Source organism: Tenrec ecaudatus, chromosome 8 (assembly GCF_050624435.1).
Source record: "Tenrec ecaudatus isolate mTenEca1 chromosome 8, mTenEca1.hap1, whole genome shotgun sequence".
NCBI classification, from domain to species: Eukaryota; Metazoa; Chordata; class Mammalia; order Afrosoricida; family Tenrecidae; genus Tenrec; species Tenrec ecaudatus.
In genome coordinates, this window is record NC_134537.1 from 25,792,795 (window position 1) to 25,810,586 (window position 17,792).

Below are 17,792 nucleotides of genomic sequence, written 5' to 3' on the forward strand. Positions count from 1 at the left end.
CTCCTGTAAATAGTCTCAGAAACTCACAGGGGGTACTCCAACCCCTTATCACTATGAGTCAGCATCAACTTGGTGGCCGGAGTTTTGTTTAGAATCTTGGAATGTTCTGATACTTGTACTTGAATGCACTTCAAATCGACAGGTTTAAAATCAAGCTTATTTTGACCCCCCCAAATGGGTTCCTTCTCTTCCCATATATACTCGCTAATTTTATAAAACAGGAGCCCTGGTGGTGTCCTGGTTACTCGCATGGTCGGCAGTTTGAAACCACCAGCAGCTCTGAGGGACAAAGCCTGGGCTTTCTACTCCCATAAACAGTCTCGGGAACCCACAGGGGTCGCTATGAGTCAGCACTGACTCAGGGGCCACGAGAATAGTTTACAATCACCAACCCGAGGCATTCCAAGGCTGCCCAGCTGCTTCCCCTTCCAGCTGTGCCCCTCAGTTTCTCCCCTCTCCCAGTCTCCCCAAAGCTGAGCCCTTGTGTCTCTCCTGTGGGCCGGCATCAGGGCCTGCACATGTCCTCTCCCCAGCCCAGGAGCCCCAGCATCGCCAGTCGATAAAAATCAAGTCATAAAAATTCCTCCTTGGTTCAGCATGGCTAGTCATTGAAAAATGCTAATTAAAACCCAAATGAGCTAACCCTACAAGCCTGTCAGAAGTGCTGTGATTAAAAACCCGCAGAGAAGTGGCATCAGGTCCTCTGTCACCGCTGGTGGGAATGGTGGGAACTGGTAGAGCCACTCTGGAAGGCAGTGCTGCCGTTTCTAACAGAGTGAAACGTGCCCTACCATGCAACCCAGACTGCTCTTGTGGGCGGCTAACTTCAAGACCAGAGTTCAAAGCCAGGAGAAGGATGGGACTGTCTACTCTGGACAGGTAGTCTCAGAGACCCACAGACAGGGGCAGTTCTACCCTGTCCTACAGGGCGGCTACAAGTCGTACCCGACCCCAGGGCAATGAGTCTGTGAGTTTTCATTATCAGAGAAGTGAAATCTTGTGTTCACACAGCATCCCATACATGAACGTTCACAGCCACTTTATTTATAGTATTCCCTTAACTGGGCAAAAACCCGACATCCTTCATGGGTGAATGATTAAACAAACTGAGGTAACATCTATAACGTGGACCAAATGGACTCAGCAATACAAACAAACGGATTCATGCCACACACTGGGCGGCTCCCAAGGGAATCATGCAGAAGGAAAGAGCCAATCTCAAAAAGGGCCATCCTGTGCAATTCCACATCGGTAACATCCACAAAACGACCAGATGAGTGGGGGGAGGTAACGGGACTGTTCTCCACGGGGGAATAGGTGCACAGAAGTCACACACAACCCCCCCACCCCATACACACAGAGGCTGATAGATCCTATCAATGCCAATAGCCAGAATGTGCTACTGAGCTACAGCTGTGCAGAACGTTACCACTAGGGCAGGGGGGGTGGGGACAGCGGTTTGGGGTCTCTGTATCATTTCCCACAGATGCACACTAAACCTACAGTTGCCTCAAGATGACACGTCAAAATACAAAAACCCTTCTCAGGAACGGTTCATGGGTCCTCGAGGCCCATAATGAAAGAACTTCTTAGCAGCACGCAGAATACGCTTTGACTTAACCGCCTCCTTTCCGCGCCCTGCGCTCCGGACAATTCATCCCGACACTGACCTGTTGAGCACTGGCTCTGTGCCAGGCACCATGGTCAACACTCAATCCGCAGTGGCTCAGGTCCTCCTTGCACTGAGACATGGCAATCCTCAGGCCCTATCGCCGTAATTGCTTATGAGCCCTGGGCTCATGCCTGGGGCTATGACCGGATTTTGGAGTGCATTCTCTGTGATGGAATTAAGGTGAGGGCAAGGCCTGACCTTAGTAGAGAGCTGTGACCCAAGGCAGACACTTTGTTTCCTTAGGGACCCCTTCAAGGCTACTTTACTAGAAGGTGTGATGTACGGCACAGTGATTTCCTCCGGCTTATGAGCCACACCTCCATCCATCAAAGCCATCCTCGGTGTGAAGGGCCCTCAGAGACACAGAGAGAAATCCCGGCACCACCGGAAGAGCACACCCAAGGTCTCTGTCTGCAGTGGCCGAGGCTGCAGGACCGGGTGCACCAGACTGTGGCACGGGGGCCCTGCTCCTCATCTGTGAGACAGAGGGACAGGCGAGCTGCCTTCCTGGCCTGCGAGGACCAAAGCCAGAGACCACATGGATGCGAGGCTGAGGAGAGGTGGTGCTGTGACCAGTGTCGAGCCAGTCCCTTCTCTAACAACCCCCCTTTATTTTGAGTCTTGTCCGTGAGTTCTGAGTGGCCATCGTGACTGACCCAGCGTAGGTGAAGAGGGGTGTGGGGGGCACAGGTGGTGTCGGAACAGGTAAAGAAGGATGGACCATGGAGACATGTCTGACCCCTGCCTTGTGGCACTAGGGAAGCCAGGGTACATCAGCTATGGCCTCCCATGCCACGTACTGCAAATATATTCCACCTCGACTTAGAGACCACAGGGGCACTGGGCACGAGTGACAGCTGACGAGCTGTGGGATGACATGGTTGTGTGTGGCCAATGCAACCAATCATGGAACCCAGTATTTATGCAGAGTGGCCTGGGAGGAAGGGCCGGTGGCAGTACAGGTAAAGAACCATGGGGCGAGGAGGCCTGTCTGACCACTGCCTCGTGGGCTTAGGGAGGAGGCCAGAGGTTGGGTATGTCCCTCTCCACGCCTGGAACTCAAGCAGCTCCCGTCTACAGATGACTGTGAAGGCATGGGCGACCTAAAGAACTTACGCCAGGCCCACGGCTGGATCTTCACTTCTGCTGTCTGGGGAAACCTCCTCAGCACGAACCTCCGAACTCAAAATTCAAACTCATATGCACTGCCATCAAGCTGGTGCTGACTCACAGGCGGTAGTGACATCTGTTGTCAACTTAAGACAATGTAGAGTGGAGGGGTGGAGTTTAGCCTGTCACTCAGGTCGAAGCTCGATGACCTCATTTGGAGGCACTAAGGAGATAAATAGCTCGCTGGAGGAAGGACACACACTCTCCCTGTGAGACATTCCTGTGGACACGCCACATGGAGCTACAATGATATAGCCAGAGCCCTGGAGCTGGAGGAAGCAGGTGGAGACGCACACCAGCCCAAGATGCTTTTGCCACCACTGGATCCACAAGACTTTGCACCCCCTGCCCTGTGATCTTCCTGCATTCGTAATCATTGCATGTGTTGCATGAAGCTGAAGATGAATTTATAGATTGGTATCAGACATATGGGCCAACATCAGACTTATGGACTTGATCTGGACTGAGCTGGGAAGTTGTCTTAATATACAATTACTCTCTATAGAAAGCTCTTTCTTTTTTCAACATTTTATTAGGGACTCATACAACTCTTATCACAATCCATACATACATCAATTGTTAAAGCACATCTGTACATTCTTTGCCCTCATCATTTTCAAAGCATTTGCTCTCCACTTAAGCCCTTTGCATCAGGTCCTCTTTTTTAGCCCCTCCCTCCCCACTCTCCCTTCCCTCATAAACCCTTGATAATTTATAAATTATTGTTTTGTCATCTTGCCCTGTCCGATGTCTCCCTTCACCCCCTTTTCTGTTGTCTGTCCCCCAGGGAGGAGGTCACATGTAGATCCTTGTAATCGGTTCCCTCTTAGAAAGCTCTTTCTTATACACGAATGAGTGTCAATGAATTTGTTTCTCTGGTCTACCGGGACTAACATACACGGCAACCCTACATTGTCCCTGTGGGTTGCCAAGGGTGTGGGCCTGATGGAATGTCAGGACCCTCTCCCACAGGGCGGCAGGGAGATGAGCACCACTGACATTTCTGTCAGCAGCTGAGCTCTTACCCACTGCACCACTGGGGATCTTGAAGTCATTGAAACCCCAAACCAAACACACTAGCATGAGTAAATTCCGAGTCACGGCACCCTGTAGGATGCAAAAGCAACCCATCAGGTTTAGGTTTGAACCACTGACCTTTCAGGTGGCAGCCCAAACGCTGAACCAACTGCGCCCCAGAGCGCCTTGAGGGCCCTAATCCACCACCACCACTGTCAACAAGTCACAGCCAACTCATGCTGACTCTATGGTGCAAGGCTGCCGACATTGTAAATCTTCCCCGGGCAGGCAGTCTCAACTTACTCCCGTGGTGCAGCCGGTGGGTTTGAACTGCCGGCCTGCAGGTTAACAGCCCAAAGCATGATCCGCTATGCCACCAGAGCTCAGCATCAACTCTTAAAGGTGACTTAAAGCCACTCCAGAGGCACAGCTTCTTTCGGAGTACACCTCAAGGAAGAAAATGAGGTGTGAGCTAACAGTGCAGCTGATGAGAAAGGACACTTTTACTGACCGGGCGGCTTCTCCTGTACTTGGATTCCGCGAGTTCTGCGGGCGGCTGTGCGGCAGGGCAGCTGCTGGAGTTGACGTTCCGGTACCCAGGGCTAGGGATGATATACTCTTTCCCTATGTCAATGTCCTTCATCTTTCCCAGAGCAGGTACCAGGGCTCACAGACGCTGGGTCTCCCTTCGGAAATTCTGCAATTAAAAATTCAGTAAGAATAGCTCTTCCAAAAAAAAAAGGTTAAAACTGCTGTGAGCAAAATTTACAGAGAAAGGCTTGTAGAAAAAAAAAAACAGCTCTTCCACTAAATCCCGCTGCTTCATCCACTCGAGTTGGGGGTTAAAAATTGGTAAAGGCATAACTTTCTACAACTAGATGTACAAACTTTTGCTTTTTCCAAAAAAAAAAAAAATTTTGGTGCATTTCATTGTTGAAAGGGGAAAAAAAGCGGCAACACACATTCACTATGATAGGATCAAGAAGTTACTTCCAACCACCTCAAGGGGGGGGCGGGGAGGAGAGTGGGGGCAGTTTAGGGAAAAATGAACCACAATTACCTCCAACTGGAGTTTAAAGCCCAATGTGAAACGCATTAGACAGGTGTTTAACAAAGCCCCGGAAACCATTCCAATTTGTACCAAACATTAAAAATGCCATGATATTTAAACTGATACCCATTCTAATAAGTTGTCCTAAAGGATACTTTATTTATGAAAGTCTATAAAATATAAATATTATGTATTTATCACTATCTCTGCATTTTTATAGTTAGCTCCATGAAGTTACGTGGCTAAAATATGAAAAAGATATTCGACTTGAAAATGTCCTAAAGTTAGAAGTGCTGAAGGCTGCCCAATGCTGTGAATGTACAGCTTGAAGGTGAACTGTATACTTTAAAGGGCTGAGGCTGATGGGATGTAAGTGTGATTTCAATAAGGCTGTAACAAAAAACACAAAGCCAAAATGTTTTCCACCCTGTGCTCCTAAACAACAAATAAACCAAACTCCCTGCCGGGAGTCCATGCTGACTGACAGCAACCCCCTGTGGGTTTCCGAGCCTGTCACTGTTTAGGAGAGTCTTTCTCCCTCGCAGTTGCGGGTGGTTAAACTGCCAACCATGTACATCGCAGCCTACCTATACCGCCAGGCTCCCTGGACTTGAAGGCTTACCTACGGTACCTTCTTCTGGCATCTCTGTTCTTGGTTGGTCTCCGGCATCAACTCTGGCCACATTCTAAAGATGTACACACCCACCTCTCTAAAACACTCCCCTCACTCTAAGACTGGGCGAAGCTTCCCCCCAAAGCTGTGCGAACAACTCACTAGACATTAAGCAAGTGTAGCTTTGGGGAGCTATAAATCCCCAGCCCAGACTTAGGTACTATGTCTCAGTACTACGTAGGTGGTACAAATATCTGAAAGCTACAACTTATCTGTTAAGACTTCAGGAAAAATAAGAACACTTACTACTCCTCAGAAAAGGGCCAATCTCACCATGAGGCCTGAAGTACCAGTACCATCATGAACTGGATATTGTCTGCCCCACGGGATCATAAAGTTGGACGTGCGCAGCCACACTCCATTGTTAAATGAAAGTGGTATATACGAGATCGGGCCAACACAGGTCCTTAAGGAGCAAGTAAGCTACATGAAGAAGCGGCCCAAATGCTCAGTCTCCACTCCTGTTACACTGCCTCCTTTCTCCCAGTCTGCACCTACGGTCTCCTGGGGAGTTCCTTACCATACTTTAAATGAAGACCGAAAATGTCATGCTTGGTTTACGGATGGCTCTGCACGATATGCAGGTGCCACTCGTAAGTGGACAGCAGCAGCACTGCAGTCCCTTTCTGGGATCTCCCTAAAGGACAGTGGTGAAGGGAAATCTTCCCAATGGGCAGAACTTCGAGCAGTGCACCTGGCTGTTCAGTTTGCATATCAGGAAAAGTGGCCAGATGTGAGATTATATACTGATTCATGGGCTGTGGCTAATGGCATGGCTGGATGGTCAGGGAATTGGAAGGACCATGATTGGAAAATTGGTGACAAGGAGGTGTGGGGAAGAGTTATGTGGATGGACCTCTCTGAATGGGCCAAGAAAGTAAAGTTAATTGTATCTCACGTGAACGCTCACCAAAGGATTACCTCTGAAGAGGAGGACTTTAATAATCAAGTGGATAAGATGACACGCACTGTGGAGACTGGTCCTCCTCTTTGCTCTGCCACTCCTGTTATTGCCCAATGGGCACATGAACAAAGTGGACATGGTGGCAGGGATGGAGGTTATGCATGGGCACAGCAACATGGACTTCCACTCACCAAGGCTGACTTGGCCACTGCCACTGCTGAGTGCCCCATTTGCCAGCAGCAGAAACCAACGTTAAGTCCAAGATATGAGACAATTCCTCGGAGAGATCAACCAGCAACTTGGTGGCAGGTTGATTACATAGGACCACTTCCATCATGGAGGGGACAGCGTTTTGTTCTTACTGGAATAGACACCTACTCTGGATAGGGATTTGCCTTCCCTGCACATGATGCTTCTGCCAAAACTACTATTCGTGGACTTACACAATGCCTCATCCACCGGCATGGCATCCCACATAATATTGCTTCAGATCAAGGAACTCACTTCACAGCAAATGCAGTGCGGCAATGGGCCCATTCCCATGGAATCCACTGGTCGTATCATGTTCCTCATCATCCTGAAGCTGCCGGCTTGATAGAATGATGGAATGGGCTCCTAAAGACACAATTATGGCACCAACTAGGTGGCAACAACTTGCGAGGCTGGGGCAATGTTCTCCAGGAAGCTGTATACGCTCTAAACCAGCGGTCAATATATGGTGCTGTGTCTCCAATGGCCAGAATTCATGGGTCCAGGAACCAAGGGGTGGAAGCTGGAGTGGCACCACTCATTATTACTCCCAGTGATCCCCTTGCGGCATTTTTGCTTCCTGTCCCAGCAACCCTGTGTTCTTCAGGCCTGGAGGTTCTGATTCCGAAGGAAGGAACTCTCCCACCTGGAAACACAGCACAGACTCCACTGAACTGGCAGCTGAGAATGCCCCCTGGGCACTTTGGACTTCTCATGCCTTTGGATCAACAGGTCAGGAAGGGTGTCACTGCACTAATTGGTGTGATTGATCCTGATTACCAAAGAGAAACTGGACTGGTGCTACATAATGGAGGTAAAGAAGAATATGTCTGGAATCCAGGAGATCCCATAGGCCGACTCTTAGTGTTACCATGCCCTGTTATTAAAGTAAATGGTAAGTTTCAGCAACCCAATCCTGACAGGGCGTATAATGACCCAGATCCCCCAGGAATGAAGGTCTGGGTCACCCCACCAGGCCAAAAACCACAGCCAGCCAAGGTGTTTGCTGAGGGCAAAGGTAATACAGAATGGGTAGTAGTAGAAGGTAGTTCTACCTATCAATTACGACGTGATCAATTGCAAAAGCGAGGTTTGTAATTGTCAATGTATTTTCTTTTTATGTGCTTATTGTGTATCGTTCCTTTGTTCAGGTATTATATATCAGATACAATTGGACTCAGTATGTTTTCATTTATATGTATGACAGATGATTGATGATAAGTATACGTGTGATTTCATCAATGTCCGGAAATTATATAAGTATATATGGCTAAAGAATTGTGTACAGGTGCCAGGTTGGCAAGGGGTGAACTGAGATAGTTTATTGTACCAGCCTGGCAGATAAACACAAGTGGGAGTAACTGAAGGGCGGAGAGAGAAATGGCTCGCTCTTTAATCATCAGACCAGTGTGCAGCTGCCTTGCTTGTTCTGTGCCTCAATTTAAAGGGCACACTACCTGTGGGACACCTAGCCTGTGGACTGTGTCGCTGTAAGTTGAGGTCCCTTTAAGACCACACGATTGAAATTTACATCTCCGGAGCTGAGGACGGACTGTTGGTGACCTGGCTGATGGATGGTGACCTGCCTTGCTGTGCTGGGATAACCTAGCTCTCTCTCTCTACAGGACTTACCTGACTGCCCTCAAGACTTGAAGGACTGCCAGTGTCTCACAACTCTCTCATGGGAGTGAGTTGCACTGAGCCATTTGTACTGCTTTATAATTTAACTGTTCATTTCTTGTATTATATATCTATCTGTTTATAATTTAACTGTTCATTTCTTGTATTATATATCTATTTATCTGTATATAATTTAACAGTTCATTTCTTGTGTTATATAGCTAACTATCTTTATAAATAAACAATATATATATAATTATCAGCAATCTGGTTTTATCTCTCTGGAGAACCTGTCTAACACATTTCCCTACTCCAGACCCAATGCCAGTGCAGAGAAAGCTTGGCTTCTTGCCTTGCAGACGCCTAAGTTATGTAAATTAAAAAGTCACCTTGTCCAATGACAAACGGCATCATGACCAACAGTGGCTTACCAAGCAGTCCGGGAAACCTCACTAATGTCAGCAGATCAAACCCACGGGTCACCCTTCAGGGCAGAGTTGTAGCCATCGGCTTCTGCAAACATGACAGCCCTGGAGACCCTGGGGGACAGCTCTCCTGGCTCTAAGGCGGCTAAGACTTCACTCAACTGTGGCTCTGTCAGTGTCAAGCTGCCGATCTGAGTAACCCTTCTTGTAACGGGCATCATGAAAGTCCACCCTTCCTGGTCAATGGTTCCCTAGCTCAGCCCTGTATTGGAAGAAGAAAAGATTAGCCTTACTTTGTAGAAGGGAAGGGGGAGGGAGGTTTGCAAAGGAGGAAACCACATCAGAATATAAATCAGGGAAAATGCCATCACCTCTGGTGTCTAAGAACCCATGATAATCACACTTTTTTTTGGTCAATCGTTTTATTTCAAAGGATACCATGGAATCAGCAGAGTAAATGAGCAGAGTGGGAGGATGCGATGCCCTCCCATGGGTTGGTGCCAATTGGGGTTGGTATGGTAAGCGAATGCTAAACCTTTGGGCAATAACTCGGGCTATTCCATGGACAAAAGGTGTGGGGAGTGGTTTCCCATCACTTCTCCAACCGGTTTCTTTAATTTCCTAGGCAAAGGGGCACAGCAGTGACCATCCAGGTCCCCAGGAGGCACAAAGTTGCCATCTCTTGCCCGCGAATGTAAGCTGGGTACCACTACCTGTTTATCAGGGATATAGGACTGGGCAGCAAGAACTGGGGCACCCTACAGATCTTGGAAAGAAACATAGCCCAAATCTGAAACAAGCCTTTCTTTTTGAGTTTGCAGTTCCTTATGTCCCCCCTTAAAATTGTTAAGTGGGAGAAGTCCCCACGAAGAGCCCAGGCTCTGAGACTAAGAGAGGTCAGGCCACTCACTGAGGGAGCTGCATTAGCAAGACAGGCCTTCAGACCTGCTCCCTCAAGAACGTGCAGACTACACAGCATTGGGGGACCAGGGGAGGGCGAGAGCTGTATGTAACTGGCCAGACTGGGGTTTCCAAATTGCCTTGATTACCATCTTCATAGGTTTCTGAGACGCCAGGCATCCCACGCCCTACCACCCAGCAGGTGCACAGGAACCGGAAGCTAAAAGGATACTTAGTAACCAGGAGGGGCTCTGCACTATTACTGACCACTCCACCTGGAACCCACTTGTTGCGCCCGCAAGTTCCTTACCCCTTGCACGGACTCTGGCTCCCGCGGAGCTCACTACAACCTTCCAAACTTGTTTAAAACCCGAAAGTCATGAAAGTCATTCCTGAGGCCGTGCGGCCCCCGCTGTCCCCGGAGAAGCCGAAATGACCGCGTCAAAGAAATCCAGAGCGACATGCATGACAGTTGGGTGAGGAAAGAGGCCAGGGCACGTATCATCCTGGACTCGGCCCCGGGCTTTGCGGTGCGTGCTGATGTCACGCACCTCCACGGACACATGGGCAAAAGCAGACAGAAGGATGACTTCTAGGTTGCTGGCAGCACAGCGTCCCCGGCCTGCGGCTCGAGCCACGGTGCGCTGGGCCCCCCACCCCGAACCGTGAGGCGGGGGCTTCACCGGCGCGCCCTCCCCGCAGGGCGTGCCCGCGGCCCGTTGGAGCCGCGCGCCGCGACACTGACCTCCGCGGAGGGGCTGCGGGCGCGGCGCCCCCTGGCGGCTACATCCGGGAACGCAGCCAGCGCGCCGGACCCGCCGGCCTCAGCCCGCCCGCCTTCCCACGCGAGGCTCGCGCCCCGGGCTCCCACGGCGCGGGGGATCTGAGAGGACGGAGCGTACAGAGAGGCCGGGCTCCATTTCCCAGACCTCTGGCTTCCCCTGAACAGATAGTATCTCCTGCCCCATCCCGAGGAAACACACAGGCGCGAGCCTGGTGACAACCCACAGAGACTGAAGGGGTCCCGCGGTAGCCGCTCCCTACCTGCGCCCCAGGTCCCGCGGAGCCGCGTCAGCCGCTCGACCACGCTCCCGAGCATCAGCCCCTGAGCAAAACAAGCCTTTATAGCGGCATCGGGCGCCACACTGCGCAGGCGCGCGACACAAAGACTCCCAGTGGCCGAAGGGAATTGTAGTTCACGTTCCGGGAGTCTACCGCTCCAGCCTGTGCAAAAGAACTACATGTCCCAGAAGCACCGCGGGAGCCCTGGAGCGGGTGCGGCTAAGCTTCTTTTCCACTGCGCGCGGGGCTCTGCCCTGTCCTTCGCTGTGCCTCCGAAAGTCTGTCTGGAATTTTCTCCGGGGTCGTATTCCTGTGGACAGCCGGGAAGGGCGACGGGAGCCCTGTGAACTCGGACAAAGTTTTCACGGCGGTGCGCGGCACAGATGCACCAGAAAACGCCGTGAAGGTCATCGGAGCCTGCGCCTGCCTTGAAGAACGAACGTCCAGACACCCGGCCACCCTCAAACGTTCTCTTCCGTGACCCTGGGGTTTGTCGGCTGCTTGCTCGTGATCAGACCCTGCATTCTGCGCACACAGAGCCTCGCTCGCGTTTATCTCCAAGTGCTCACCATGTAATGTTGTGCCGCCTAGTTTCTAGATAATGAAATGCCAGCATCACAGTTTTAAAAGTAGTACGAGCCTTATAAATAATCTTCCAAACCATTCCTTTCTTTAAAAAAGAAAGAAAGGAAGGTACCTAGAAAGGTTGGTGGGAGAAAGATGAGGTTTTCTACTCCCTTAAAAAGAGTTCGTCTCTCCTCGGACAGTGTAAGACACGACAAAATAATAATTTATAAATTATCAAGGGAGGGGGGAAATGAGGAGCTGATACCAAGGGCTCAAGCAGAAAGCAAATGTTTTGAGAATGATGATGGCAATAAATGTACAAATGTGCTTGACACAATGGATGGATGTGTGGATTGTGATGAGAGCTGTACGAGCCCCAATAAAATTATTTTTAAAAGAAAAAAACATCATCTCTAGCCAGTCAGGGTGCAGTATAGCACCGACAAAACGTACAACTTTTCACTATCATGACCTTAGTTCTACCTTACAAATCTGACTGGACCAGAACATTTAAACTGCTAAGATAGAGACCCTGAAACACAGGAAATCCAGGACAGATAAACTCCTCAGGACCAATATTAAGAATAGAGATACCAGGAGGGGAAGGGGAAGGTGGAGGGAGAAAGGGGGAATCATTCACAAGGATTGACATAACCCCCCCCCCCCAGGGGGACAAACAATAGAAAAGATGAGACATAATGGTCAGTGTAAGATGAAAATAATAATTTATAATTCATCAAGGGTTCATGAGGGAGGGAGAGTGGGAGAGGGAGGGGGAAAGGAGTTGATATCAAAGGCTCAACTAGAAAGAAAATGCTTTGAAAATGATGGCAACATATGTACAAATGTGCTTGACATGATGGATGAATGTATGGATTGTGATGAGAGCTGTACGAGCCCCCAGTAAAAGTATTTAACAAAAAATGTTTTAAAAGAGTTCACCTCAGAAACCCACAGGGGCAGTTCTACTCTGCCCTACCGGGTTGCTATGAGTCAGAATTGACTCTAGGGCAATTATTTTCTTCGTTTTAGATTGATTACTTTATTTCTCTTTGTGAGTAATCTATACCTTCAACCGCCTCATAATAGAAAGGCCACGCAGTGCTGGAGGTGTAGTGTCTTATGCTTTGGGCTGCTAACTGCAAGGTCAGCCGTTCAAACCCACCATCCATTCCTGTTCCCATACAGAGTTACAAGAAACCCACGGGGGCAGTCCTACCTGATGGCAGGGAGTTTTTCACTCTCTGTTGACTGTTTACCTATGTTATTGTTGTTAGGTGCTAGCAACCTGGTTCTGACTCATAGTGACCTTATTTGTAAAGGTGAACCTGAGGTACAGGGAGACAGACAGACATAACTTTCAGGACCAGAGAGAGCAGAAACAGAGACAGCTTTATTAAGGGGGAAGCTCCCTAGGCCAACAGGTCAGGGAAGTCGTGCTCAGCAGCCAGGGGCCCGGGTTTTTAAAGGGGTGCTGGAATGTGGGGTGCTGGAATGTGTGGCAATTAGCATATGGGGTCTGGACACTGAGAATTGCTTGTGGGCTCCTTGAGGCTTTCTTTGAACCTGGAGCATCTAGGTTTAAAAAGATTTCCTGATGATCTTATCTGGCGCCTTCTGCTGCTGACCTCTGAGATGTTCAGGGAAGCGGGACCCAGACCTGCTTCAGCTCAGCCCAATTATTCCAGCCCTTTTAGTGTTAAAGGGGCATCGAGATCTGATCTGACTACTTCCTGGGCGACAGGGGAAAGGCTATGGGCTGGAATGGTCTGGACCAGCATTGGCAGGTAGGGGGCTGTAAGGATGTAACAAGAGTTGGTTAGCATTTAGATTGGACATGTCGTTCATTCATTCTTGAAGGAACTTAAAAGGACAAGGGGTTAAAAGCATGACCCAGGACAGAACGGGGCTTGCGAACCAGGAGGTGGTTGCCGCATTGCCCCAGCGGCGACTTTTGATCTCTTCAGCCATGTTTTTTTTTTTTTAACACTTTTACATTTTGCTCAACTACCCCCAGCTTATTAATATAGTAGCGCTTTTTTTAAAAGAAACCTGCACGTACCTTCCTAGTCAGCTGTTAGCAGATCTAATGCATCGTGGTTTTGAAGGGTTACCTGTTCCATGGACGAAGCGGTCCCTGCAAGGAGGTGAGAGACAGGTGGGGTCTATAACAGGCTGGAGTTGTTTGTTAAAGTTCTGTGTTTGGAGCATGCTGTGCTCTAATGCTCTCCTAGAAATGTTTGTTGTTAGGGAGGAGGCAAAACTAAGGTTTACCTGGACAGGTAGGAATACAACTATGCTTCGCCTTACTAGCCCTGATTTATTATCATGATAACGGCACTCGAGCTGTCACTGCAGGGAGGCTAGAGACCGGGATGGATTGGAAATGCTGCTCTTCTCGACCTTTGGGTGGGAGTAACTATGCTTGTTTAGCTGAAGTTGGTGGTTGGAGGTCTTTTATGACCCAGTGTCTATCTAGAGTTAAACCCTGAGTGGTGGGGGTGAGGCACAGGCTTAAATACATAACCGTGGAATGATTGTGCCTTGGCGGGAGAGAGAAGTTAAGGAATTGGGCTGTCTTAGGAGGGGCTGCCTAGAACTGTCTTAGGAGGGGCTTCAGGTAAAGGCAAATGAATGCTGACAAGCTGGGTTAAGGGGGATGGTGAAAAAGGCATAGTGGAGAGGGGAATGTGGGACAAAAGAGTATAGGGGTCAGAAACTACCGGGTGTATGGGGATAACAGCTTCGTTAATGAGGTGCAGGCCCTGGACCAAGCAATACGTACCGTTTGGTTTCTTTACTGGTAACAAGGAGGCCTGTAGGGCGGGTTCCTCCAGGTCAGGTGAAAGAAGGGAAGGAGCAGAGGTGCCGTGAGACAGAAGTAAGGGGTAAGGAGGCTCTTAACGTATTTTAAATGTTTTCTTCCTAACAGATGGACTGGGCACGAAGGGATTATAAGGAAGGAATGAGTAAAGGGCTAGTACACCTGGGGCAGGTAGGCTTGCCGTCAATATCCATGTCCAAGATTGAGGAAGGACTGCTGAGCCCTGAAAATGAGGGCAGGCCAGAAAAGATAGCTTGGTGAGGGTGATGGGGGGGTGTCCCGTCAGGGTCTCCTCAGACTTCGGCCAATCCCAGCAGAGTCAACGGCGGGTCAGGAATTGGAAGGACAGTCGGATTTCCAGTGTTCGCTTTGACCGCACGCTGGGCAGGGTTTGGTTGGAGCTCTGGGCCTGGGGCACTCCTGTGACCAGTGCTCTTCTCTGCACCGGAAGCAGGCTCCAGGTGGCGGTCTTTGTTCCCATACACCTTGCCCTGTGCTGCCCCTCTGGGGCCACAGTGCTGCTACTAAGGCTTGGGTTTGAAAATGTACCTTCTGCTGGAACCAGGCTTCATGGGCTGACTCTGTCTGCTCCTCATGGCTGTTAAAAACCCTGAATGCCCATATTGACTAACTCTCCGACCGGGGTTTGATGGCCTTCTGCTTTTTAAGCCTTTTAATGTAAAGCATCAGTTAAGTGGCTTAAGAGGTGGCTGGACTTTTGTCAGGCTTTTGAGTGACCTCCCTCAAAAGTTCATTAAAATTGAACTCTATATGGGAAATGGCCTGAAGCCCAGCCAGGATACACTGAAGCATTTTGTTGCGGCAGGCACATCCATCCCTGCCTGCTTGCATGTTAACTTGATAACTTTAACCAGTTTTTTGTCTGGGAACTGCTTAGATCAGGGTCGATTAAATGAACCTGGTCAGAGTGCTGCTGAACAGTGAGAACACCACATTCCCTCTTATCTGCGTTCAGGGTAGAGGAAAGAGTGGCCAAAATACCATGCCAGGACAAATCATGAGCTTGAGTTAAATATCGAAACTCCTTAATGTGGATGGTGGGTTATTAGAAAGGAGCCTCAACGCTTTTGAATCGGAGATAAATCAGCGAGAGAGAAGGGAACATGAACCGGACCACTCCTGCAGCCCCGACCACTTTCCGGAGCGGACAAGGGAGAAGGGGGCTTCTGCGATCGCGTGTGCTTGCTAACTGATGAGGCGCGTGCTAACTTGGTGTGTGCAAACTCGGGTTCCTCTGGGTGGCCAGAAAAGGGAGAGGGGAGACAAGGTGCTCCGGCAGGTGTGAAAAGGTAAACACCAGAGGGGCGTGCAGAAGCAGGAGGAGAGGAGGAATTTTCTCTAGTCTAAAGGACTTGGGAAGGGGAGCAGGAAACACAAAGAAAGGGACAGGAGCACAGAGAAAAGAAGGCTTGGTTGTACAGCATCTCAGACTATTTGTGAGTTTACTGGCAGAAATTGTCGAGATTTCAGAGGATATTGAAATCAAAAGTGCAGCAGGTGATTAACGTTACTTCCTGGAACTTTCTGACCCCTCCCTCCTGCCGATCTCAGGGCAGCAACCATAGATCGGGCTTTTGGTGAGCCTGGGATTTTCGCAGCTGCTTCCCTATCTGGGAGAGGTCTGTCAGAGGCTGTGGGTGTTGGCTCAGAGGAGGTTGAGCAGGGAGGGAGCCGGGAAGGGAGAGAGAGAGAGAGACTCTAGGGAGCCTAAAGGGTCTGACAGCCTGTGTTCCCAGTATTTGAGGTCTTCAGCTGGGAGGTGGGGTTGAAGGCATTGGTTCACCCCATTGGCTGAATTAAACCACCTGGCCTAGTTTGGACCCACCCAGGTATACCGCCCACCTGGCTCAGGCTTGATATGGCACAAACCCCTTAGCCTTTATGGCTGTCTGAAGCTCGCCTGATTCTCTGCATCAACCTCCTGCAGTGGGTATCTTCAGACATGGAGAGGGACACCCTGGTCCCTGTTTCTCGCTACCTAACATTTTTCCACTGAAGGGGTATGGACCCAAATATTTGGGGACTGGGTGGTGACATCTCTAGCTACTTCCTGCTGGCACAAGGGGCACAAAGTGGAGCTTTGGGTCCACACCCTTCCTACTCTGTTGAAAGGGGTTGCCAACTCAGGGCCCACAATGTATGAGGTTGGGGTGGTCCAGGAGCTGGTGATCATGGGGCTAGCACACTTGGCTCAGAGGTATTAGAAATCTGGGGACTTCTGGAAGAAACAAAACAGGTGGACAGTTAGGTAAGGCAGGGCAGAGCTGTGAGATGGCAGTGCCCTTGGAGGTGGGGGTCAGTGTCATGGGAAGTTTACGAAAGAATCTTAGGACTGCCAGGCATGGGTGCTAGTTCACTTTAAACACAGGAATGGTGTGAAAGCATTTACTGGCTTAAAGACTGTGGTGGGTCGGAGGCAGGGATTTCTGTGGAGCACTTATCTGTCCTGGGGTGGCAGCGAAGCACCCCCCAGCAGCTCTCAGGGGTACTTGTCTGCATGCTCTACTTCTGAGGAGTCTGGGTGCAACAGTTTCCACTGTTTCACCCATGAATGATGCCCAGGGCCCAGGGAAGAAGGTGAGGACAGGATAGGCAACCCCAGTATCTAGAACCAAATGTACTGACCTTCCTGCCATATGCATTGCTTGCCGGAGGTTCCAGACCCATACCAGCTGTCTCCTGCTGCTTCGCTGGCCAGGCCAATCTTCAATGAGCAGCTGCCCACTGGCCTATGGGCGCCTTCCCTCCTGGTTATATGACATAGAACAAAGAGCAGCCTAATGGCCAGTTTGTTTGCAGTGGTGGCATGGTCTGGGGGTGAGGGTGTGGTTCCATTTAGGGCAGTTCTGTGCCCACAAGCCAGGGTCTGGAAACACATAGCATTTGGCATTTTGCTCCCGGGTCTGGGAAACCTGGGAGGTGGTTGGATGGGCAGTGGTTAGCAAATGCAGCCAGTACCTGGGCATGTCTGATGTCCTTCCTTCTCTCTTGAACCCGAGCCTGCACCTCCTTCTATTCCCTATTGTAAAAGGTGGAATTAGCACTAGCAACCATCTCTTTAAAGGTAACTCCTTCAGGCTTCTGCAGTAACTTCTGGAGCTTTTTCTGAATGTCTGGTGCAGCCTGTATGAGAAGTTTAGCCCTTAGTAAGACTTGCCCTTTGTAGGAATCCATGTCTACAACAGTGTAATTCATTAGGACCTCCTTTGGCCACTCTAAGAAGCCTATGGGGCTTTACTCAGGCCCCTGGTGAATAGCTATCACTTTGGATAATCAATGACTTTTTGTCTACCTGATTTCAGTCCACTTTGATACACACCAGAAAATGTTTCTGTGCCTACCCGTTCTTGGAATCATAACAAACTCGAGCAGGGTCAGTAGACAGCACAGCTGTTTCACCTACTGAGTACTTCTCATTCATCACATGTAAACTGTCTGCAAACTTCCTAGCACATTTTAGCATTTGTTCTTTCTCACAGTCTGTCATAGTCTGTCCCAGGATGACCATGACATCCTTCCAAGTCAGATCATAGGCTAGGGTGAGTGCCGGAAGCTCTCTGTGTACTGTTCGGGCTTGTCAGAGTAACTGTCCAGGTCACTTTTAATATGCTTGAGTTCAATTAGGGTGAAAGGCCTG

The 17,792-nt window shown here is 49.7% G+C and overlaps 1 protein-coding gene across 4 annotated transcripts in view; it reads right to left on the reverse strand.

The window, feature by feature from the left end:
- Positions 1-10,844, reverse strand: part of ABCC5 (ATP binding cassette subfamily C member 5) — an 80,266-nt gene extending 69,422 nt beyond the window's left edge. For all 4 annotated transcript variants that reach the window (XM_075556118.1, XM_075556121.1, XM_075556120.1 and 1 more), the window contains exons 1-2: positions 10,726-10,844; positions 4,371-4,556 (exon numbers count right to left, since the gene is read on the reverse strand). In XM_075556118.1, coding sequence (XP_075412233.1) covers positions 4,371-4,502 — 132 coding nt within the window. In that variant the 5' untranslated portion in view covers positions 4,503-4,556; positions 10,726-10,844. The remainder of the gene's footprint in view (positions 1-4,370; positions 4,557-10,725) is intronic.
- Positions 10,845-17,792: the final 6,948 nt, after the last annotated feature.